Source organism: Lupinus angustifolius, chromosome LG15 (genome assembly GCF_001865875.1).
Source record: "Lupinus angustifolius cultivar Tanjil chromosome LG15, LupAngTanjil_v1.0, whole genome shotgun sequence".
Classification (NCBI taxonomy): Eukaryota; Viridiplantae; Streptophyta; class Magnoliopsida; order Fabales; family Fabaceae; genus Lupinus; species Lupinus angustifolius.
The window spans coordinates 12,915,732-12,941,879 of NC_032023.1; the positions used below are offsets into that span (position 1 = coordinate 12,915,732).

The following is a 26,148-nucleotide window of genomic DNA, read 5'->3' on the forward strand; positions in this document are numbered from 1 at the left end:
GAAATCCACTTCCACAAACATTTAAAATTTTGATTTCCCTCTCTTTTATACTCCGGTCAAAATTGGATGTTTACATTTGTGATAGCATGTATCTATTGTGTGTCCTCCGTTATTGATGGATGACAAGGGCTCCATCAACAAAATTTGTGACTTGGTGGTTTGAAACTGATCATTCAACCCCTTTAAGAAACATATCACATACTCTGGTTCTTTATGGTCGTTGATGTTTTTAACAAGATTACATCTGCATTGTGTGTCACAAACACAAGTAGGTGTGGGTCTTAAGGATTCCAACTCCTCCCAAATGGTCTTTAAAGTGGTGAAGTATGTAGACACATCTCTCTCACCTTGTCTGATTGAATGAATCTCTTGAAGAAGGTTTGACATCTTAAAATAATTCCCTTTTGAGAATCTTTCTCTTAGATCTTGTGCATTGTCAATGTAGATAGTGCTTTGAGCAATTTGAGGGGTGAGGGACCTTGTGATCTATGACACAACCATATTGTTACATCTTTCCCAAATGTCATAGTGAAGATCAGTGGGAGCGGGTACTCTAATGGAACCATCTAAAAATTTAAATTTGTTCTTAGAAGACAAGGCCCTCCTCATGGCTCTACTCCATGAGTGGTAATTCTCACCCTCTAATGGTGGTGACACAAGTATGGCACCAATGTTATCTCCTTGGTGCAGATAGTAGGCATTTATAGGATTTTGAGGATCAATATTAAGGAAGGGAAAAGAAGAGCTTCTTTGTGATTCATCAAGTGTGGAATTTGCCATTAAGAATTGAATTGAATGAAAGAAAGAAATCCAATCAAAGACAAAAAATTCTTAAAAGAAACCTTGATGCAGCTTTTATGATGATGGTTGATAATGGTGTGAGTGACTACACTAGTCGAGGAATCAATGAGCAATCAAGAGAAGAATTGCGAAAATGGAAGCAATATATTTTTGAAGAAGGTGGATGGAGTGACACAGCAGAGCTCTCAACTTGAGAGCTCTGATACTATATTACAATTCTTAGAATACATCTTGTGTGTTTTCTTATTGAATTATGGCTGAATGGAAGCCATTTATATACAAGAAGAAGAGGTTGCTTGAAAAACAAGCAAACCAACTAAAAACAGAAAGTTAGTTAATCCTAATAGTAACAAAGACTAATTCTATTTTAGGAAACCAAAACTAACTGAATCAAGCCTAAAAACAAAATCAAAATAGAAAACTAAAACCAACAAAACTCAATGGCATTCTGATTGCACTATGTTGATGGATGTTTGCCGAAGATGGATCAGTAAAGGATCACATATCACAATATATGCATTATATTTAATGAGGTCTAGGGTCGGGTTTGGTTTAAAGGTTGACCGAGTCGATATTTAGGGTCGGGTTAGCTTCGAATCTGGATTCAAAAAAATGTCTCAACCAACATTTATAATTGAATAAAGGATAAACTTTAACCCACCTGAACACGACTCATGCTCACCCCTAGTTGAAAGAGAGAGAATGGAAGTGGAGTTAGCGAACGAAAATTCTTACTCCTTCTAATGAGGAGAAAAAGGGAGGGAAGAGAAAGTATGATCTGTTGTCTCAAACTGTATCCCAAAACATGTTCTGAACCAAATATATTGAAGCAAAAATAGAAAAATCATAAATGTTTAATTTTTATAATTGATATGACATATTTTTATTGATCTAGTACATAATTTGAGATATAATTTAATATGGCAAATCCTGATCTAAGAATGAGATAGAAAAACATTTTATATATAACTAAACAATACTAAAATTGATTCTATTTCTCATTAATTTCTCTATTTTTGCACTCTCTCTGAAACGGCTGTCCTTGGAAAAATAATTGAATAAGTCAAAAGAAAGGCAATATAACAAGAATATTGTGCATGTCAAATCTGTGTGTTGACATTTCTTCTTGTTGCTAATCTAATCGATGTCCATTTGTCCTCCACTATGAAATATTTTTGTATTAAATATAAACATAGCTTGATTAGGCTGTTGAATAACTCCTTATCCAATTTCAAATACAACTCATTTGTCAATCGGATTAAATGATGTAAGAGCAATTATACCACTCGTCTTAATGTGTGGTTGAAGCTTAGGAATAATGTAGGTAGCTCCCGCATTTATTCATCTGCATTTCGTCGAGAGAGGAATGAACTTTTGTCTTTTGTTTGAGCTTCTAGCATTTTCATTCATACAAATGGGAAAACTTTGAAGTAAAAAATCTACCTATATCGCTAGCTTTATCATCAAAACCGTTTTGATAACCATTGTAAAGATAAATGGATTATTTTTATATTCACGTGTATCTATTTAAAATGTTCTTTCATTAGTTAAGAATAATAATAACTAAAACTTGCTATAGGATTGAAGATGCTTTGAACTAGAGTCAGAAACAAACAAGCTGAACTAAGTTAAATCAAAACTAAACTCGATTCAGTTCAATAAAGATTTATTCAACTTAAAATTCAATTTGAGTTCGATACGAGTAATTTTTTAGCTCAAGTTCGACTCTGTTAAAGTTTATGAACTGTTCAACTCAACTCAAATTGATCAATTTGGACAAGTCAAATAATTAATTAATTTTAAAAATATATTGCATGAGCTTATATATATAAATATAACTTTGCTTTTATATAATAGCAATAAATATAAAAAATAGTTTAAATATAAATATAGAAATAACAAGTCGAGTTGTATCTAGCTCAAGCTCGGCTCGTTTATTTAACGAGCTCAATTTTCAGTTCAAATTTGATTCATTTGGTTCATGAACCAAGTTTGTCGAGCTCAATAATAAATCAAGTTTTGAATGAATACCGAGTTGGTTTAATTTATTATAAGTCTTAATTCTCTCCATCACTAGAGAGACATGTGTCAATAATAACAAACAAAAGAGAAGATGTAATGACACTTTTATCATTTTATTTATCATAAAATTATATTTTTACATTAAAAACATGAAGAAAAACAATTAAGTGCCTGAAAACTTTGCAAGCTGAAATAGAAATAGGATATAACATTTCTAAAAAATAAGGGCTTGAGCATTGAATACATTACTTCTAACCAAAGAATGATTAATGATTTCAGAGATGAAAATATATAGTAATTAAGGGGTCCCATTGGATATACGTATATAATGATGTTTAGGATACAACTATCAAGATGGGCTTTAACCCGTGTGCCAACCCAGCTCGCCTAAGGCTCAGTCAAGGTTGGACTAGACCTATTTCTGGTAATAAAATTTATGAGCCAATTCTATCTCATACCACCCAATCCATAACTTATGATGGATATAGATAGGATGATAATGCAACATTTGATGATACAAAATGGAATAATAATTTTTTAATGGAGATTACATGTCTCACTTTTTATGTTACGATTCTGTTTTAGTCCAATTAAAAGTTGTCATGTACTTAAAAAGAAATATTCTAAAAATAAAAAATAATTTTTACACTATTTGGTGAGATTTGATTGTTTTGAAACAAAGAGACTGAAATTTTAAAGATAGAAGATACATTGGATACTAGTTTTATAAAGTGTTACTATTGTAATTAGGAGTCTCATATTGGGTCGCATGACAAACTCAAAGTGTTATTTAAGTCATGTTTCCACCTAATAGGCTAGTCTTTTAGGTTTGACTTTCCTAATGCATTTAAGTTTTAATAATTAGTACTTTCATTCAAAGCTGTGTTATGGAAATGACTAGTTATATACTGAGTGAATATCACATGTCCCAATTAATGTTATTGTCTAATTAAAAAGTGACATTTCATTAAAAAAAAAAAAATCATAAAAACATACTCTAACATTTTTATATTACTTATTAAAATTTGATTGGTTGATATATACATAATTTTTTTTTGGGATATGTGATATTTGTTAAAAAGTAACATTTCATTAAAAAATATAAAAATATAAACTAACATTTGATTTACTAATAACATGAAGATATAATTTTTTGGGATATGTGATCTTTATTTCTACATGTTGAATTAAGGTATATAACTATATATATTATCGAATACTGGTATGTTATACATAATTAATGTTTAATTATTATTGAATATATTCAAAAAATTGAAAAAAATAAAAATAAAAAATAAATAATATAATAAATGTACATAAATTTTTGTATCCTTATTTTTTATGAGATACATTTTTTGGTTTCCCACAGGTATCTTAGCACCAGAGGTAATCATGTCTGAGCCGGGAACATCCATAGATACTTCATTCACAAAACTTGAACCCGAGATTTTGTTTAAGGGAAATCTATCATGTGCCACTTGAACCATCATGTTAGTATCACGTAATATACATTTATATAATTTTTATTCCTTAGTAAACATTTTTCACATTTTTCTATATATATTATCGAGAGAATGTATTTGATTATTGATAGGTACATACTACATTCTCCGACATTTGATTTCGTCTAAAGAGATATTCGCTGTGAAGTGCATCTTTTTCTCGTCCTAGGGTTCGCTTTCATCATCGTAGAGATTTGATTTGAGAAATGGCCGGTTTACCTGCGAAGCTTCGTCTTCAACCCTCCGTCGTCAAATCCGCCGCCTTGTGGGGTGTCGCTGCCGCTACCGGTGGTCTCTACCTCGTTCAGGTAACGCATCTTATCGATCTTTATCTCTCCTTTTAACAATTCAGATTTTCATTTTTCTTTCCGCATGACCTATGTTTTGCTCTTTAATTTTCGTGTTGGTATATACTGATCTGAATTTTTCGCTCTTGATTCTCTGTTCGTTTTCTGGAGATGTCCGCTTTTTGTTTTTGTTTTGTTTTAATTTGATCGTAAACATTCTCTGTTTCACACTGATTACTAATGTAGCGTTTGATTGATATACGCTTTAGAACGATAACGAAAGAACTCGTGATTTTCCCCCTATGTTTGGCCTATTTAGGAATGGAATATAGCATGAGACCAGGATTAAAAAGTGGAACATTTTAGCTCTACCAAGGTTCTAAACTGTGGTTGCTGTTGCTGTTGCGGTTCTATTATGTTCACATTAAATTTGGGTAATTGTGGGGAATTACAGTTTATGCGGCAATTGCAGTTGTGGACTACAATTTAGAACCTTGGTTCCACAAAATAAAACAGTGAAGGTTTTAAATACGGTCTTGGTCGCGTTTTCTGAGACTCCCAAAACAAATATGTTGTGGACTATTGCAGGAAAATGCGGCAGATGCAGCTATAATTGCAATTGTTGAGGCACCAAAAACCTTAACATTGCGGCTTCAGTTGCGGTCATGGACATGAATTTAAAATCTTTAGTTGATTTGCATATTACATGTTGGAGATATTGGTTTCATGTTTTTTTTAGTTGCAATCATCTCATAAATTACATGTCAGTGATGACACTTGGATCTCTTTGCACATACCTTGATATACTATGAGCTTCATTAATCATTCTGTTAATAATCCATTGAAATTAGGGATGAATTCACGGGTGCGTTTTTATATTAATTTCAGTTTGTTACCCACTTAAAAGTGATATAATAATAAAGCCATGTTAAAAAACAAAAAGAAGGAACAAACTCTTAAGGGATGGAATCCATGCATCTATCGGTGTACATGAATAAATCTTCTAAAGGAAGAAAAGGGATGAAGAAAGAAAAATAATAGGGAAAAGATAAAGTGAAATATTTTGTCTCATTTCTTTTTTGGGTATATGTGCTTCTTTCCTCTGTAATAATATCATTATCCCCCTTTCCTCCTCCTGCTCTTTCTCTGTGGTTGGATAGCAAAGAAAGTGGAAGGAGGTAATAAAGTAGGGAGACTTGGCTTCTTTAGCAAACGTTCCTGTAAGCAGTTGAAGATATATACATCGCACCAATAACAGTTGCCTGAAATTGATTTTATAGACTCTCTTAGCACTACCGCTTTTCCTCCTTTCTTTCAAAATTTGATGTCACATACAGACTAAACCCTTATTTTGCACCCTTCGAAGACATGCATCCTTACTCACCACTTTACTCTTTAAAAAGTTCTTTTCATCAATTTAATCCTTTAGATATGCAAGCTGCAAAATATCATTAAATTGGTTCTCCTTTGTTGAATTGAGAGAAGTGACAATGATAGATCCCCAGTCTAGGGACTAGTTTGATATTGAGGGACTAGATTGATATCAAATTCAGTATTGGGACCAAAGTGATGAGACCTTGCATTGGTAAGAGACCAAATTGGTGATATTTGCATATTTGGGGGATAAAATAGGATTTACTATAAGATGAATAACTATTTATTATAATTTCGTAAAACTCATTCAGGTGTTTCTTCAATATTTTATAATCATTTTCTAATACAACCTTTTTATAATAATTTACTTTCTATTCTGCTTTATGGTGGACTAATGTGTTTAGTATGAATGTTTTATGGCAATTTTTTATTTGTCTGTAATGGTGTATTCTCCATTGCTATTTCACATGATAAACTTTTCCTTACCATCTTATTGAATGTATTGTTGTTGTATTTGACATTCTCTCTTGATGACATTAAGAAAAAACAGGAATGATGGCTAATGAATAGACATTAACATTTTGAGGATGAAATAAAATAAATCCAAAATCTTTTATTCTCATTACATCTTCTCCCGCGTCAATTATGAAGATGAAAATTGAGATTATAGGTTGATTGCCTGCTTTAATTGTCAGCCTTTAAATAAAACAACTTCTTGATACCTGTTACCAGAGCTCTATTCTACTCATTGTGTTTGTTTAGTTCTTTCAAACATCTTCCATTAACCTTGTGTTTATGGATGTTGCCAAAGTTTGTTTAAACATCCTTCCCTGCTGGAGTATATGGCTATTCATGATTTTCTTCCTTTTGGTAATTTTTGTGTCAATATGGGGCATTATGGTTGATTCTTATTGCATCTCAAATGCATTTTTGTTCAAATGATTTACAGCCATGGGGCTGGATAAAGAAGACCTTCTTGGAGAAGCCAGAGCCTGAGCAAAAATGAGTTTGGATCTGATAAGAATGTTAATTTAAATTCATGGATCATGTCAAGGACGGGTAACTGATTGACAGTCTAATAATTTTATTGAGGTGGATTTGGATATGAATTTTGATGTTGTGTCCTGGTTGTTTTTACCGGGGATTTTCTGTTATAATTTTTCTTCTTGATCATATGAAACACTTGTTTTGTTGTTTCACATTCCTTTAAATTTCATATTTTTTCACAATTAGCTATGAGTGATAGTTTTTATTAAAAAACTTATTAACCTTTTTTATAAATTATAAAGTATGCTTTTATTTTGTTTTTTATTAATCTTATAATTTGTGCAAATTTTCCATTTTCATGGGTACCTTATTGAGAACAACAAAAGGGTTTTCCCCTTTTAATACTAATTTGATAGAAATATTGGATTGATTTGAAAGATCTATTAATCTTTTTATTAAAACATGTCACTAATGCCTATTTCTATTAATCTATTAATCTTTTTATTAAAACACGGCACCACTTGGATCTTAAATTCCTCCGTCTATGATTTTTCTTTATTAGTTGGAAATAAAAGTACAGAACTTTTCTTCTTTCTTGTTTTGGGTAATTCCTTCTTCCTTACCACAAGTGGTGCCGTGGTGATGCGCTTTTTAAGTTGTTCCTTCAAACCCTTGATGGACACCTCTTTGGGGTTTTAGTACCCACCAAAAAAGCAAAACACTATAACTGAAAAACAGACTCCAATTAATTGGACTGATCTTTTGTACTAAAATGCGTTACTTAGCTTATTTTTTCACTTTACTGTGTTTTGGTTGAAAAAATATTCTAATAAAAAATTAATAATGAAGTTTTCTTTACTATAACACTAAGCAACACATGACTATTTCCAAATTCGAATCCCGTTTCTCCACTGGTGAAAAAATTATTGCAAATTATTCAGATATTTTATCGTTTACATGTTTTTACAGACTATTTAATAATATCTTATAATGTAAAGTTTTTAAGTAATTTCTATTTTCGTGCATAATTGTATGTATTCACGCTCAAAGATAAATTATCAATTAACAAGACTGATTCAACATGCTTGTCTTTAAGCAAGACTATGATTTTTACGCTAGTCTTTTTTTAGTTATAGATATTCATATATAAATACTTTATGTAATATATAGTGTCCATTTTTATAATATGAATAATTTTTATTTCTTAAAAAATAATATTTCTGAAGTGATAAAGAAAATACTAGAACGGTGTTTTTTGACTAAGTTTTGGGTGAAGATTTTAATTTTTTAATGGCATATAAAATATAAAAATGAATATACACATAATAATAACAATAAATAGTAATAATAAGAGATAAGGATATATGTACTGACAATGTAATATATTTTACATTATCATGGTATCATCAATTGTTCATTTTTATTATCATTGACTTTTAAATAAAGTAATATATATAATATATATATATATATATATATATTTAGATGAAAATGTATAAATCTTTATACTGATAATTTGACACTATATAAATATTACACTATGATAATAATAGGACCACTAGTAAAAATTTGATATAAATAATTAAATACTTTATTGTATATTAAAATATATCAAAAAATTGATACCTTAATTTTGTTTGGATAAAGGTTGTTTTTCTCATATAAGTTAAATATTATCATATGGTTGAATGAGACCCTAGTGTTCCTCCTCATCTCGTCAAGGCTGGTCTCATAACTCATAAATTAGATTTCATTCTGGTTTGAAAAATATGAAAAATAGACCTATTCAATATTAAGGTTAAGTAAAGGTTTGTTCCTTACACATTTTAATATGTAGGATTATATATATACAAAATAATAATATATCTTTATCACGTATTAAATAGTGTATTTGATTTTACCAACATATCTATAATATCATATTTTAACCATGTTTTTCTAATTATTTTTGTTAGTAATTTACGTTCCTATTGTGTAAATAATTCACAACCAAAATATTTAAATTATTTTCATGTCATTAATTTTCTAATAAACATATATACATATTTAATTGTTTTATAAAATATTTATATTTATATCATTTGTCAAACTATATATAGATAAAAATAAATAATAATATTAAAAATATTATCTAAAAAATATAAAATATATATTTTTAAGTTTAATCAGATCAATAAGAAATTTGAGTTGAAAAGTTAACTTTAATTAATAATTTGATGAGTTTTCGGTTTTACGTGGATATTATTACATATTGACAATATTACCGGATCGAAAATGTTGCATCTCTTAAGACTTCAAACACAACACCAACCGTCGGATCATGCGATCATCGTCCGTTTATATGTTCCCATCGTCTTCTCTTTCCATTCCTTTGGTTCCTTTCAGTGCCAACAGAACCGCAGCCACAAGAGAAGAACGAAGAAGTAGCAGCAACACCATTCTGGTAACTTCTCTCACTCTTTCCCCCTTCATTCTTCAATTCACTTTCTTATTTTTCATTCTTCTATTGTTTTTATGGCTTTTAATTGATTTGGTTATTCAGGAGGAAGAGAATAGGGTTGTGTGGTTCGATGGAGAAGGAGTTATTGGAATTGTATGAATCGGCCAAGAAGGCAGCTGATGCGGCGGTCTCCGGCGACGGAGAATCTGATGAAAGTAGATGTATTGATGCGCTTGAACAGCTCAAGAAATTTCCTGTTAATTACAAGATTCTCGTCAGCACCCAGGTTCTTTTCTGTTGGTTTATCTCTCCTGTTTTTTCAAATTTTGATTTTGATCTGTTTTACTCACTTGTTTTTGTATGGGTTGTGTTTTTGTGTTGCATGAAGCTGTTTTTTTATTTGTTGTATTTTTATGATAAAATTTTGGGGAAATTAATTGGTCATGTGAATTGAGAAGAGAAACAAGTGAATGGTATACTATGTTGTGTGATCTGTTTTGCATCTTGTTATGGTGCAGCTTCAGTGATTTTGTTTATTTTGGTGTCATATGCAAAAAGGTCATAAAATTATAGCTATCAGTTATCTAAGGTTTTCACTTTTATGTTCTCGAAAATTATTTTGACCTCTCTTAACCTTCAAAGTTTAGTTTTGATGTCTCCCGTTGAAGCTTTTTAATTTCTTTGAGAAAATCTGGGAAATCAGTTGCTCACATGAAGTGTGAAGAGAAATAAGTGAATGCTATCTGTGTTGTGTGAATGACTTGATGGGAAAGTTTCACTTTTAATGAATTTATATCTTGCAGTTAAAGATGACCCATGTTTTTCAATTTTATGTGCTGAAAATTGCTCAAGAAGAAAATTCAAATGTCAATTGTCATAATCCATTGACAAATTCACTCTTTTTATATTTCTGAGGAAGCTTGTGGTAATGATTTATGCATGGATAAATTGGGACATGTAATCGTGAAGTGTGGCGAGTTTGTTTAAATTTGATTATCCGGTCATGCTTGGTTGTAATAATTTCTCAAAGGAACAGAAAGTCACAATGTGACTGTTTCGTCCAAATCTAATATTTATAGTTTGTGGTTTTCGTTGTAGCCGGGATCTGCTATTTGTTTGTGATGGGTGTGTAATTCTTGTTTGGATTTTGATCTTTCCCTTTTTCAATGGAAGTAGAGGATTCATATTCAATGATGTACATGATGTACTTGAGCATGAGGAAGAAGCAGAACTTCATTGCTAGTTATTACTTATTATTGTATTATTTGTCCTTAAGGTGCACCTATGGCAGTTCCCTTTTTCTCTGTTGCTGGGCATTATGCAAAGATGTTGCTGTTTCATAATTTGTTTTTTTTTCATTTGTAAAACTTTGTCAAAATTTACTTCATCATGTCTTCCTATTCCCCTTTCCTCTCTCCCCCTTGTGAGAATGTTATGTAGCTGGCTTTTGTATATATTAAAAATCTTATAATGATAACCCCAAGAGTCAGTTTGGTATCCCCTTAGAATGAGGAGAAAAAAGTGAAGGGGTGGGTACTTCCTGAAGACTATGACTAAAAGGGACATCAAACTGACCCCAATTCCATATTGGTTTCATGGCTTTCACTGTATAACTTGAATGCTTGTTTTGAACTTCTGTTTTTTAATCTAATGTTTCAGGTGGGTAAACATCTTAAATCCCTGACGAAGCATCCAAGGCAGAAAATTCGTGCCTTTGCTATTGACCTAATTGAGATATGGAAAAACATAATAATTAAAGAAACAAGCAAAAATAAGAATGGGGGCTCTGATAATAAGGTTGAGCCAGCTAATGGGGAGAGCGCTAAAGCTGGAAAATTTCAAAGGAGTCTTTCTGTGAAGGTTGAAAAGGCTGAAACTGTCAAGGTTGAGAAAATTGATAGGAATGGTACACCAAGGTCAAGCTCAGACAGTACAAAGAGAACACAAAATATGGATGTCAAAATTGAAAAAACTGATCGTGCTGCAAATGTTAAGGTGGAGAAGCAAGTTTCTGCGGTGAAGAGAACATCATCCAGCTCTGCTGCTCCTCCGAAGCTTAAGACTATGATTAAATCTAATGATTCGGTTCGAGACAAAATTAGAGAACTTCTCCAAGAGGCTTTATCCAAGGTTCCTGGAGAGGCTGATGAAGATGTCATGGATGAAGTTAATGCTTCTGACCCTATTCGTGTTGCTGTGACAGTGGAGTCTCTACTATTTGAGAAGTGGGGTCCTTCTAATGGTGCTCAAAAGGTCAAGTATAGGTCCTTAATGTTTAACCTTAAGGATCAAAATAACCCAGATTTCCGGAGAAAAGTTCTACTTGGTGTTATCGCGCCAGAGCGACTAATCGACATGAGCACATCAGAAATGGCTAGTGAGCGAAGGAAACAAGAAATTCAGAAACTTGAAGAGAAAGCTTTGTTTGAATGTGAGCGTGGAGCTCAACCAAAAGCCACAACCGATCAATTTAAGTGTGGTCGATGTGGTCAAAGGAAAACCACCTATTACCAAATGCAAACTCGCAGTGCTGATGAGCCTATGACAACCTATGTCACTTGTGTTGTCTGCAATAACCGTTGGAAGTTCTGTTAGTGTAATGGTCACTGGAGTGGTGGGTTATTGTCATTTGTTGCTGATTTAGGGTATCAAGCTGAGTGTCATTATGGTTTCACACTACAGCCGTGCCAAAATTTTCTATTTAGAACTGTTACATGTAGAAATTTTTAGGCAGTAGTGTGTTTTTTTAATTCTTTCAAGTGTTAACTGAAGTTATTTCTTTATAGTAATGTGTTGTGGCTTGTGACTTGTACCTTAGTCTGTTATAAAATTGCGCCAATGTATTTTCCTCATGTTTCTGCTTGTTAGTAAACTACAGTACTGAAACCTAGCTTGTTTGAAAATGAAAGTGCATTATCTGGTATTAAACCCTGGTTTGTTTTTAATGGGTTTAGCTCGTCAATAGCTTTTGCCAATTTTGTTCTAACATGTATATTATCTTAGTAATGTAAAGACCCACTGCCATATTTTCTAATCACTAGCTACAGTAACTGACTTACAGTCTCTTTAGTAGGGGAAGGATAATGGAGGACGAATTTTAATTTTACGAGAAAGAATTAGCATGAAAAGGATCTTGTATGTGCTTGTAACATATTACACTTGGTGTGTAATGGTATATGACAGAATCTTGTTGTAGGCGTGTAACGATATACAAGTGAGTTGATTTGTTAGTTTCTGCTTAATAGACATATTGGTAATACATGAGCTTGAGATTTGTATGAATAATATAAAAATATCTATGCACTAAATGTTTATCAAAGAGAAATTCTGAGTTTGTAAGATGACTTTAAAATACTCACATAAATCACTTCTATATATGTCAAAATCATATTTTTACAACTGTTATCTAATTCTGATACTATATACTTTTACAAAGGACAGCTTAAACTGCTTATGATACACCTATTGCTTGAATTTTTTTACAAAGGATTGAATTATCATTGATCATGACTTTGAGAGAGAAGCCTTACAATCAAAACACTCTGGCCACCATATGGATTCTATAACACTTCCAGGAAACTACAAAAAAACTAATTCACTTAAATTCACCATATAGATGCTTTCTATGTACATAGTTTCTGATTGAGAACTCTGCCATTCTTAATTCTCTCCCATCCTCAGTTTAGATTCACCAAACATTTTAGTCCGGTTGAGAATTATACCTCTCTTTCTTGACCTCTTTACCTTCAAGAAGTGATTCTCTCCCACCAGCTTATGAGTGATGAACTTTTTGGTGGTTACTTTGCCTCCTTTTCTCAAGACAAAAATGTTGGAACTTTCCGCGAAAGTCATATTAGAGGAAAGCTCAGCTGATTGATCTGTTTCCACAGGAGCCTTGCTTGTACAAGAATGTCTTGAAGTAATCTTCTCCTTCTCAGCTAAAGCATCAACCTCAAATGTATCATATTCACTGCCATGCAAGGATCAATTTGTGTTAGAGAAAGAGGTTCCCCTTTTGAGGAGTAACTTTACCAGAAATGAAGGCCATTATTAAGAGAATATGAAATGGGATCCGCAGGTGTATAATGGTAATAATTGGCATGAGATGCTGAAGGTAGATTACTTCTATTGTTAATCATCTCTTTAGGTTATCAAGGTCACTTGATGGAGGGGCTATAACAACACTTGGTGAATAAGAAACTATATGACTTCCATTCTGCAGGGAAAATTTGAGTATCTCTGAACATTGACCGCACTTTATTTGATGACATACCCTTTTAAGAAGGAGAAAATCAGCAGGCAGATGAAGCAGCTTTAAGCATTTATGGCAAGTGACAAAAGGAGCTCCACCTGCTACTGGCTTGTAGTATCTCTTAGGCGAATTCGGTTTCCGCTTCAAATGTTTCTTCACCTTAGGAAGCATGTACCTCTGATCATCAGAATTTGTTTCATGGTCATATACTGGGAGTTGAGAAGTTTTAAACCTTTGTGGAGTTGAATTCAAAGAGCAGCAATCTCGGCCAGGATAGGATCTATATAGTTCTTCACGCTGAAGTAAATCTGCTGAGAAATGCTGCTTATGTGGATAGTAATGGAAACAAGAATGATCAGCATGGTGGGCACTGCTTGTTACCTCAGCTGAATAAGGTATCCTTGAAAATTTATGCCTTTGGTGCAAGTTGCTTCCATGTGTACATCTTCCATTACAAGTAGGTATAGGATAGTCCATATCATGAGAAAATATTCCCCCATGAAGATCATGGTTATGGTATGCAGGAACATGCTTTCCCTTATACGAAAAACCTATGGGAAATCTTCTATTTGTTTTCCTACTTGCAGAGCGAGTCCTGTTTAGTTGATCCTGCAACTTGTGAACCATTCGCAACAGTTTCATCTTCTCCTGGTCATTGTCCTCACAGGAGTCAGTTTCATCATGCAATTGATTTGATGGGGTGCCTCTTTCATAGTGAGATTGGAAACCACTTTGATGGACATGAATTCTAGATGGAAACTCATCTCTCTTTGTTCTCATCCAATGTTGATGACCATGTTTTTCAGTTTCCAGCAATCTGTTTTGATTCCTTATTCTGTCTTTCACGACATTATGCTTTCCATTGGGCAAATAAGGTTGGTGTTGTGTTCCATGATCTCCATATAACATGCTATTAACAAGGACCTTTCCCTTTCTGCTCCTTCCCTCAGAAACACCATTAGCAACCATGTTAGTGTTCTCAAAAGAATCTAACTGTTGGATAGGAAACCTCTCATCTTTTGCAGTACAGACAGAGACACTGCCATCATAACCAGGATACCATCTAGTGGTTCGAGATTTATACAATTCTCCATGAATACCACTAGGCTTTGGTGAATCTAATGTATCCACAAACTTTACACGGTCAAAGCTTTTCTGAATATTTTGCTGAGATTCCCTTTGTTGTTTATTAGAAGATACAGGATTGGCAGATGTACCATCTTCAAGCTTACCAGGAGTAACAGGTAAAATGCTTCTCTTTTCTGATACAAATATCTCATTACTTGACCTTTTGGTAGCAGAAGCCCTTACTGTAATATCGACTTCTGGATTTGAACCCACTGAAACTAATTGCTCAATGTTGGGATCATCTACGCCCAGTGCAAGTGCACTTAACTCCTCTTCTGTTCCATCTGATAACAATTTTCCACTATTTAACTCTTCTTCCTCTATATTTCTTCCACTAATTTCCACTTCAAGATTTTCACCAACTAGAGCCGATTTTTCATTGCCGACATCTCCATCCAATCCAGAAACTAACTCCTCCTCTGTACCCTTCAGTGACAATTTTCCACTATTTAATTCTTTTGCCCCTTCTGAATAACTTCCAGCAGTTTCCATTTCAGGGTTTGCACCTGCAAGAGTTAACTTGTCTTTATCGGCATCTTCCCCATCTGATCCAGAATTTAACTGCTTTTCTGCCCCCGCTGGCAACAGGTTTCCATTACTTAAATCTTCTGATCCTTCTAAATCATTTCTATTAATTTCCACTTCAGGGTTTGCACCAACCATATCTGATATGTCATTATTGGCATCTTCACAATCTGATCCAGAAACTAACACTTCTTGTGCTCTTTCTAGTGACAAGTTTCCATCTAATAGTTTTGATCCTTCTAAACCGCTTTCAATAATCTCCATCTCAGACTTTACCCCTACTTGAGCTGATTTCTCATTAGTGCCATTTTCATCTGAAGCATTATGTATCTCCTCAATCTCACAGTGACTGGTCTTATTTGAAGAACCTTTGTTGGAGACTCTACGCCTTCTGTGTGTCAATTTATAGATATCCAACTCGCTTTCCAGTTCTTCATCAGATAAACTAAATGGTTCAAGAAGCTCTCCATTGCTTTTACCATTTTTGCGTTGACCCCTTCCGGCATTTCCATCCAAAGAACTGTCTCTAGAGGAAGAACTATTTGCTTTGGCCTTCAAACCATTCTCTCGAGGAGGAACCGGTGCATTTCTGGGAGCTGCAGTAGTTTCTTGTGTACTGGATTCTGAGTTTGCAGCAACACGTCTTCGATTATTAGCTGTATGAGGAGAAATAAAAGGATTTCAGTAATTCAGAATTACAAGAGATGTATGTATAGAATTAGTATCTTCATTAATTTGAAAACATAGATATATTCATAAGAATCATACATATGCAAGAAAGGCAACAAGTAACAGATTAAAGCGGCAATGTGGTTCATAGAGTGGAGAATATTTTATTTCCTCCTAATAAGACATTTATATCAATCAACTGATGAAGCAAGGAGAATAAGCAGAACAAGATGTTGAAGGTTATGGTTAACACAAGCATATTAGAGTTCAAAAAGTTCAACAGGCATAAACTTTTTCAGCAGTGTTTCCCAACAGATTAAAAATTTAACAATACATGGTGCACGATAATTAGATTATTCACCTTGGAGAATTGTGCCACATCCACCACAGCTATACACATTATATTTTGGATTCTCTTGAAGAAGTACCCTGCATTTTGGACATTTAACTAGCCGAAATTTGGAAACGAAATCACCAGACATATTGCTCCAAATATGTAATTAATTACAATCCAAAGTTTGGATTTTTGCCACAAAGTTTGCACAGAAGATGTGAAAGTCAAATACCAAATTCCAGCAACAAAGCTCTTCCAATGCTCTCACTTCTGTAAAAAATAAGTAGTGGGGAAATTTTAGATTGGATTATTGTTAAACAAGTGCTTAGTTAATCATGGAAAAGTAGTAGCAATGCAGTATGGTATTCAAATAAATGCATTTGAACTCAGAAACTACAAAATTCATTAAATCAACATAACTATTTATACTAAAGATTTTTCCTCAATATTTACTAAGTTAGGACAAAGGGGACTAGCAGTAACATTAGTACTATAGGTACTCCAACAATTCAACAAATGCATTATGTATGTTTTCTAGAGTAGGAAATTCTATTTAAAAGGAACATCCTGCATTTTGTGGAAAAGGACAAAATAGCTAGAAGGAGCCAATTACTAAATCAACAATTCTCAAATTTATCCACCTCTTTTATTATGGTACATCACTGGTTTTGTACTCCATAGAAAATAAAGAACAAGAGATCTTATAGTTTACCATTTTCCTTGTATTCTAATGCATGTAAATAAATAAATGGTAAACAAATATAGCCTACTATATATGGTGTAAGACAAATTGAGTCACTTGGTCTTAAAAACGACAAAGATAGCAGCAAAACACAGAAAAAAAGGAAATTTAATCTCACACAGTGACAATCATGTTATGATGATAAGCACACATATATCTCAATTATTTAAATAATCTGAAAAATAAAGTATGCAGAGTTTATACAGTAGTATATTGCATATATAATATAACCCTGTCAGATTTAGAGAATACTAACTTCCATTTCGTATTAAACAAATACTATATATCATTCGAACAGATAAAACTAAATCTAGAGAATATGATACCCATTAAGCGAAAATGCTAGAAAATTAATATTTCATAATGTGTGCTATGTTACTCAAACCTGCTGAGGGAAAAAAATCAGTTTTTTATTGAATCAAAGTACTGTAACTAGCTATAACCACCTTATTTGATAATGCGTGTTGCTAACAAAACGGAAGGGAAATGAAGAAAGAAACAGAGAATTGGTGAAAGGTGAAAAGAAGTATAGAGAAAATGGAAGGTGTGGAGAAATTGAAGAGAAATGAGATGAAAGATGTTATAGAGAAGAAAAGGTGTTGATAAAGAAATGTGAAACCTGGGTTTGTATTTATTTGGCGCAAAGCTTAGGATAAAAGTAAAAAATGGGAAATAGAATAGAATAGTTGTGTTTGTGGAGAATAAGAATAGGAAAGTAACAGGTTGAAAGGGTGTTGTGTCTAGAAGGGAAGAGTTAAAGTCAACATTGACTACTACATACACAATGAAGGTCTTTTCCTTTCTCTAACAAAGTCTTGGCTTTGAATTTTTTGTGTCTGATTTTCTTCTCTTCTCCGACGAAGACACAGTCTGTGTTTTTATGAAATTGAAAGCACAATGCAGTGGGAAATAAGCGGCAAAAAAGTCTGAGTCGATTTCTTTTTTGGTGTTATGCAAGATCTTATGGGAATATATTTTGTGGGGGGAAATCATATGAACTGATACAAAGTTTCACTAAATCCCTACAAAAAAGAACAATATCAAATTTTAAAAATTTTAGTCAGTTATATTATAATATTACTAAGTTCAATTATAATGTTCACTACTGAGAAATTATGATGTTAGATCAAAAATACTTGTACATAACTTTTTATATATTCCAGTATTTTCTCATTTACTCATAGTTTAATATAACTATGTTTATTTTTATTATTATTAAGACTATAGGTTAATGAAATACTGGTATAAGCAAAAAAAATTACAAGTGTGAAAAGCAAATAGAAATGGCCACGAAAATTTGAACTGAGTTGCATATTAAGTCAACCTATCCCAAGAGAAGGAGAACGTGTCTGAATTGGTCAATCACTAGCTGTATATGACACACATTTATTAATTATTTTACTCAGGCGATTGCGTGTGTATGATTTTTAGGAGAATGATTTGCTGTCCCAAACTATGTCTCAGACCAATCATATTATGCTACGTCAGTTAAAAAAAATTAAATATTCATAACTTTATCAATTTTGTTTCACTATAATTGGTTAGGGACATACTTGAGGATAGGGTTGGGGACAAATCCCCATCCGTTTTTGGGTACGTGGTTATTTCTCACTTTCTACATGCATTTTTTCCTTCTGTCTTTTATGATAGGAAAACATAATTCATTGTTTGACAAATGTGTGGTACTCTTTGAGAAGAAGAAAATTTCATCCTTGTTCAATATCTACATCTTAGTTATAAGATTAAAATGTTCCATAAAAATATCATTAAAAAAAGAGGTGATAATGAGATATATAAGTAAGACCATGCATATTGAAAATGTAAAATAAAAACTTTTTTTACCTTAAAATTAGATAATATTTGATCTTCTTGTTAGGTTTGGGCTTCCTTTCTATGTGGAGAAAGACTCAATTGGACAAAGTTCATTTATCTCACTTAATCTAATTAATAGGAGTCAGATGAGGCAAGAGTATGCAATTTGAGTAGGCAAAAGGAGGCAATAGAAAAGTGAGAAGAAGTTGAAAGAACTCAACCCATAGGAACTCATAACAACTGTGGGAGATTTACGACCGCGTCTTTGTTCACCGTTGGATCAGACGGCAATTTGGACAGCAAGTTCATAGCTTATGGTACTTCATCCTAAATAGTTGGATCAGTAAGAAGTCATTCGAGGTGGTAGAAAACGAGCCAAAACAATGGCTATTTTTTCTAGTTTTTGCTGCAACTTTGTGTTATTATTTTCAAGCTTATTGCTCTATTGTATGTTGTATTGTTTAGCATGTTTTATGCTGTATTTTGGAGACACTCATGTATTCTTATTTTTATCATAGTGGAGCTTGATTGACTGGCTTGTGCCCGTGGTTTTTACTTCTCACATTGAGAAGGTTTTCCACGTTAAAATTCTGGTGTATCTTGTGTGTTTTTAGTTACTGCATTATTTGTTATTGATCCTCATAGATTCTAGCAAGTTAGAGGAATTATTAGCCGCTGCATATACTATGTTAGAGATTTCCTTGTCATTGTGTTGAATTTCCCATCAGAGTAACATTAGAGCTCTTTGGGGTTTGAGGTTATTTGACTTGCTTGAATAATGGAGGCAAATACACGTAAAATGATATGTTTGAATGACACTAACTATCACTTGTGGAAAGAAAAAATGAAAGATTTATTATTTATGAAGATTTATTATTTATGAAGAATTTGCATATTCCTTTGTTTGCTACTGAGAAACCAGAGTCAAAGTCTGATGACGATTGGAGTTTTCAACATCAACAAGTTTGTGGTTTCATTCAGCAATATGTAGAAGACAATGTCTACAATCACAATGCTAATGAGGAAAATGTAAAATCTTTATAGAAGAAACTTGAATCCTTGTATGCTTCTAAATCAGGGAATAATAAATTATACTTGTTGAATTCCTTGATGAATTTGAGGTACAAGGAAGAAGCTTCTATTTCAGATCACTTGAATGATTTTCAAGGTGTCCTTGATCAATTATCAGGAATGAGTATCAAGTTTGATGATGAAGTGTTGGGAGTATGACTACTGAATACTCTACTAGATTCTTGGAAAATATTTCGAGTTTCAGTTACAAATTCAACCCTTGATGGTATTGTCTCATTGGAGAGTATAAATGGAAGTATTCTTAATGAGGAGACGAGGAGGAAAACACATGGTATTTCATCTCATTCTGAGGTGTTTGTCACTGAAAACATGGGGAGAAGTCATAGACAGAAACCGAAAGGTGATAGAGAAAAGGAAGAAGTAAGTCAAAGTCTAGATACAAGAATGTGGAGTGTTACTATTGCCACAAAGCAGGTCACATACAGAAGAGTTGTTTTCAATGGAAAAATGGAGAACAAAGACAAGAAGAGCAAGCAGAACGAGAAGAATCGTGGTAATGATGATCGTGTTACTACTACTACTTGTGACGATCTTATTATTCTTCGTGATCGTGATTCAGTTAATCTTGTATCAGATAAGAGTATGTGGATAATTGATAGTGGTGCTACATTATATGTTACACCAAGGAAGGAGTTCTTCATATCTTACACTTATGGTGATTTTGGAGTGTTGAAGATGGGAAATGATGGTGTATCAAAGGTAGTTGGTATTGGTGATATTTGTTTTCATAACAACGTGGGAGTGCAATTGTTGCTGAGAAGAGTTAAACATGCTCTAGATGTTTATTTCAATTTGCTCTTTGTGCAGATACTTGATGATGGTGGTTATGATAATCATTTTGGTTCTAGATAATGGAAACTCGCTACAAGTAACTTGGTTGTGGCTAGAGAGGAGAAAATTTCTAAATTGTATTGGATAAAAGCTTTGGTTGCTAAAGAAAGTGTGAATGCCATGGATATGGAGGCTTCTTTGTGGCACCGCAGACTCAATCATATCAGTAAAAAGGGGTTGAATTGTTTAGCCAAAAAGGATGTACTTCCAGGATAGAAAAGTGCAGAGTTGGAAAAATGTTCTCATTGCATGGCTCGTAAGCAGACTAGAGTATCCTGTAAGAAGCATCTTCCCTCAAGGAAGTTAGAGTCGTTTGAATTGGTGCATTCTGATGTTTGTCGTTCATTGAATGTAAAGTCATTTGGAGTGCACATTACTTTGTTACTTTTATTGATGATTGTTCAAGGAAGCTTTGGGTCTATGCTTTGAAGATAAAGGACCAAGTGCTTGAAAAGTTCAAAAAATTCCATGTTTTTGATTGATAGACATTCTGGCAAGAAGCTGAAAAGCATTCGTATTAATATGATGGTGAGTATTGTGGATCGTTTAATATTTACTACAAGCAGCAAGGTATTAGACATGCAAAGAATCCTTCTAAGACTCCTCAACTTAATGGCTTAGCAGAGAGGATGAGCAGAACTTTGGTTGAAAGAGTTAGGTGCATGCTTTCTGAAGCAAAATTACATAAACATTTCTGGGGTGAGGCTTTGTACACGACAGTGCATGCTATTAATCTTAGTCCTGCAGTTGCTCTGAATACTGAGGTGCCAAACAAGATTTGGTTTGGCAAGAATGTCATATATGATCATTTGCGAGTCTTCGGTTGCAAGACATTTGTGCATGTTCCAAAGGATGAAAGATCCAAGTAGGATGCGAAGATAAGGCAATGCATCTTTATCAGTTATGGTGAAGATGAATTTGGCTACATGTTGTATGATCGATTGAGAAAAAGGTTGTTAGAAGCCGTGATGTGAAGTTCACAGAAGATTAAATCATTGAAGATATTGATAAAATGAAGAAGACTACATCTGAGGAAGATAGTAGATTGTCTTATATTGATCCATTTTGGACGCCTATACATGATTTGGATACAGTTGAGAATAACATTCAAAATAGTGAGCAACATGATTATGTTGATGATCAACAACTTGAAGATGATTAAATATTCCCATTGATATTGGTGAAGATGAACATGATATGTCACAAGATGAGAATCTTGGTGATGCTCCTGAACCACCTCAAGTTCAACTTCAGATGTCTAATACGCAAAGGAAACCATCTACCAGGTACCCTTCTTATGACTATGTTGTTGTGACAGATGGAGGAGAACCTGAATATTATCATAAGGCCATGGAGAATGAGGAAAATAAGAAGTGGTTGGATGCAATGCAAGAGGAAATGAATTCCTTACATGATCATCACACTTTTGATTTGGTCAAATTGCCAAAAGGGAAGAAGGTTTTGGAAAACATTTGGATTTATAAGGTGAAGCAAGAAAGTAATTTTATATCAACAAGGTATAAAGCCAGATTGGTGGTTAAATGTTTCATACAGAGAAAGGGTATTGATTTCAGTCTGATTTTTTCTCTTGTGGTAAAGATGTCATCTATTATAATTGTATTGAGTTTGACTACTACTCTTGATTTGGAGGTAGAGCAAATGGATGTAAAAATTATTTTCCTTCATGGTGATTTGAAGGAAGAGATTTATATGAAACAACCTGATGGTTTTCTTGTTGAAGGGAAAGAAGACTATGTGTAGGCTGAGAAAGAGTCTATATGACTTGAAGTAGGCTCCATGACAATGGTACAAGAAGTTTGAGTCTGTTACGTTTAAGCAAAGCTACAAGAAGACTGCTTCTGATCATTGTGTCTTTATTAGAAAGTTTGTTGATGGTGATTTCATCATCCTGTTATTGTATGTTGATGACATGCTTATTTTTGGGGGAAATATTTCAATGATTGACATGTTAAATAAGCAATTATGCAAGTCATTTGTCATGAAAGACATGAGAGCTGCTAATCAGATTCTTGGTATAAGAATCATGTGAGATAGGCAAGAAAAGAAACTTTGGTTGTCATAGGAATACTATATTAAGAGAGTGTTACAAAAGTTCTAGATGGAAAATGCTAAGGCGGTAAGCACTCCTCTTGCTACTCATTTTAAGTTGAGTGCTAAATAATGTCCTTCAAATGAAGCTGAAAAATCATATATGCAATGAATTCTTTATGCATTTGATGTGCGAAGTTTGATGTATGCAATGATGTGTACAAGATCAAATGTTGCACATGTTGTTGATACAGTTAGTAGATTTCTGTCAAATCCAGGTATAGAGCATTGGAATGCTGTAAAATAGATTTTGAGGTATCTTTGTGATAATGCTAGTTTGAGGCTTTGTTTTGGAGGTGATAAACCTACTCTTGTGGGGTATACTGATTCTGATATGGTTGGAGACATTGATTCCAAAAAGTCCACTTCAGGTTACTTGATTAAGTTTGCAAGGAAGCTATAGTATGACAATCTAGGTTGCAAAAGTGCATTGCATTGTCTACTATTGATGTAGAGTTCATTGTCATTACAGAAGCATGAAGGAGTTTCTTTGGATAAAGAAATTCTTACAGGAGCTTGGTTTTGTCCAAAACAAATACTTGTTATTTTGTGATAGTCAAAGTGCAATTCATTTTGGGAAAATTCAACTTTTCATTCTAGGTTCAAACACATTGATGTGAGGTATCATTGGATATGTGATGCTTTGGATGCTAGGTTGTTGGAATTGGCTAAGATTCATACAGATGATAATGATGTTGATATGATGACTAAGGCCTTAACAAGGTGGAAGTTTGAAACTTGTTGTGAGATCGCCAGTTTGGCGATTTTCTCCATATAGTTGTGAGTGGGAGATTTGTTGGGTTTGAGCTCCCTTCCTATGTGGAGAAAGACTCAATTGGGAAAATTTCACTTGTCTCACTTAATCTAATTGCTAAGGGTCAGATGAGGCAAGAGTATGCAATTTGAGTAAGCAAAAGAGGCAATAGAAAAGTGAGAGAGAAGTTGAAAGAACTCAACCTGCATGAACTCATAGCAATTGTAGGAGATTTGCGATTGTGTCTTCGTTCACTGTTGGATCGGGCTGAAATTTGGATAGCAGGTTCATAGCTTCTGGTACTTCATTCTGAACAGTTGGATCGATCAAAAGTCATCCAAAGTGGTAGAAAACAAGCCAAAACAGTGGCTGTTTTTTCTGGTTTTTGCTGCAACTTTGTGTTCTCATTTTCAAGCTTGTTGCTCTATTGTATGATGTATTGTTGAACACGTTTTCTACTGTATTTTAGAGGCACTCTTGTATTCCTATTTTGATCATAGTGGAGCTTGATTGACTGACTTGTGCCCATGGTTTTTACTTTTCACATTGGAAAGATTTTCCATGTTAAAATTCTGGTGTCCTTTGTAAGTTCTTAGTTACTGCATTATTTATTATTGTTCCTCATAAAATCTAATAAGTTGGGAAAATTATTATCATATAATCTGTTAGAGAGTTCGTTGTCATTATGGTGAATTTTCCATCACTTCTCTTAAAAGAATATATGTTTAATTGTACGGCATGACTAATCTAAATACCCATATGCGGAGAAATAGAATAGATTAGGTTAAATTCTGCCTAATTAAACCTATATTCATTTTGAAATATATTGAACCAGACTTGTTAGTTATTACCTGCTATAGTTGTTTATGATCAGTTTTATGTATTTATAAATATGACATGACCCAAAAACCTATTTAGAGTGATGTATATATTCGTTAAAACTTGAAATAGTTTTTGTCAATTCTTTTAAATAGATACAACACTCCTCAATTAAACACCTGATATTTTGATATACATGTTAGTATATATTTTGTTAGTGAGTGGGGTTTGAACACTCAACTTCTTTATCATTATGCTCCTTAATCCTCACGATCTCATCTGACTATCTTATGACTTTTGAAAACCATTTCTGACAACGTGATTGAGCACTCAATTTTGCCTTCGCCGGAGGCTAGAGTTGTCAAACATTGATACATAAAGGAAGAACAAAGATCATATGTCTTAAAAACAAGCCATACTATACTCAAAAACAATGGTACACTAACATTTTTATCTTTAAAATTAGTGTAAAAATAGTATTTTTCTCTCCATTAATTAATGGAGAGCATTGGTACTCCTAAAAAACATCAAATTTTTATGTCTCTAATCAATCAAATTCCAAGAAGTAATATAAAAATGATAGGTTATTTACATTGACAGAGAAGAGCACAAAAAGATGGTTGTACTTCAAATTCTGATAATACACCCATACAGAAAGACCAAAGATAAGAACAACATTAGCCCAAAAAATCTACCAAAGAGCTCAAACTACTTCAACTACTAGTGTAAGGACCAAGGAGTCAAGGACCTCCTTACATTTGTGCATATTAACTTGAAAGCCACAATTCACTACAAGAAAAGGCACCATTTCAGACAGAATTAAAACAAATAAGGGTGTGAGGATCTAAAACAATTGAGTTTATAACAAAATGGCTTGTGGTGAGATAAAAGTGTAGCTCATTTATTAACCACTTTCAACACAAGAAATCTAAACTATGGTATCAATAATATACTCTTTTATTAACCAGAAACCTAGACAATGAAAAACGAACATATGAAGACTTCAACATCCATCAATAGAAATTTTACAGATTGCTCTAATTTGATAGGGGGGAAAAGACAGTATTATGTAATTTTTTAACTCAAAGCAGAAATATGTTCTTCCTTCAAAGAAAGGATTTGACATTATTGCTTCAGTTACTCCACTAACTTAGCAATCTTATTGGAACATGAATAAATTAGTATACATAAAATAAAGAAAGAAAAATGTATGTATGGACAGTATAAAAATCTTTTTTTAATTTGTTAGTGCATTGTATATAGTTGATTTTCAATTATTATTGACTCTTAAATAAAATAAAATTAATACAAATGAATGGTAAATGATACACTAATTGTATATAAATCTTTACATTATTGATACATAATTATTACACTTAAAAATAAATATATTATGCAAATATATTATTATTATTATTAAAATATATATGTTCACGATGGTTTCATCATCCCTTCCGCCAGGTGGCAATTGAGATCCAACATTTGGCGCTGAGAAGAACCTGCCCTCCACTCCCGCTGGATCTTCCATGTTGCAATGGATGGGAAAGCCTCCCAAGCTTGAAAAAATACAAAGAATAAGAATTACGTTAACGGGACCGACCTATAATTTTTAATTTATATAAAATCAAATATTTAATAAATCGGTTGTTCCTTGTTAAATAGGTTTTC

At 33.1% G+C, this 26,148-nt stretch overlaps 1 protein-coding gene, 1 long non-coding RNA gene and 1 pseudogene across 2 annotated transcripts; 1 reads left to right on the forward strand and 2 right to left on the reverse strand.

Moving 5' to 3' along the window:
- LOC109328335 lies at positions 7,061 to 8,319 on the reverse strand. The gene is made up of 3 exons (XR_002105427.1): positions 8,307 to 8,319; positions 7,557 to 7,560; positions 7,061 to 7,190 (listed from the first exon to the last, which is right to left on the reverse strand). It is a non-coding gene; the product is annotated as an uncharacterized LOC109328335 (long non-coding RNA).
- Positions 9,281 to 12,302, forward strand: LOC109328334 (transcription elongation factor TFIIS-like). Its single transcript, XM_019561752.1, has 3 exons — positions 9,281 to 9,416; positions 9,516 to 9,699; positions 11,073 to 12,302. The coding sequence occupies exons 2-3, from the start codon at positions 9,544 to 9,546 to the stop codon at positions 12,006 to 12,008; spliced, it is 1,092 nt and encodes a 363-aa protein (XP_019417297.1). The 5' UTR covers positions 9,281 to 9,416; positions 9,516 to 9,543; the 3' UTR covers positions 12,009 to 12,302.
- Positions 12,756 to 17,870, reverse strand: LOC109327301 (annotated as a pseudogene).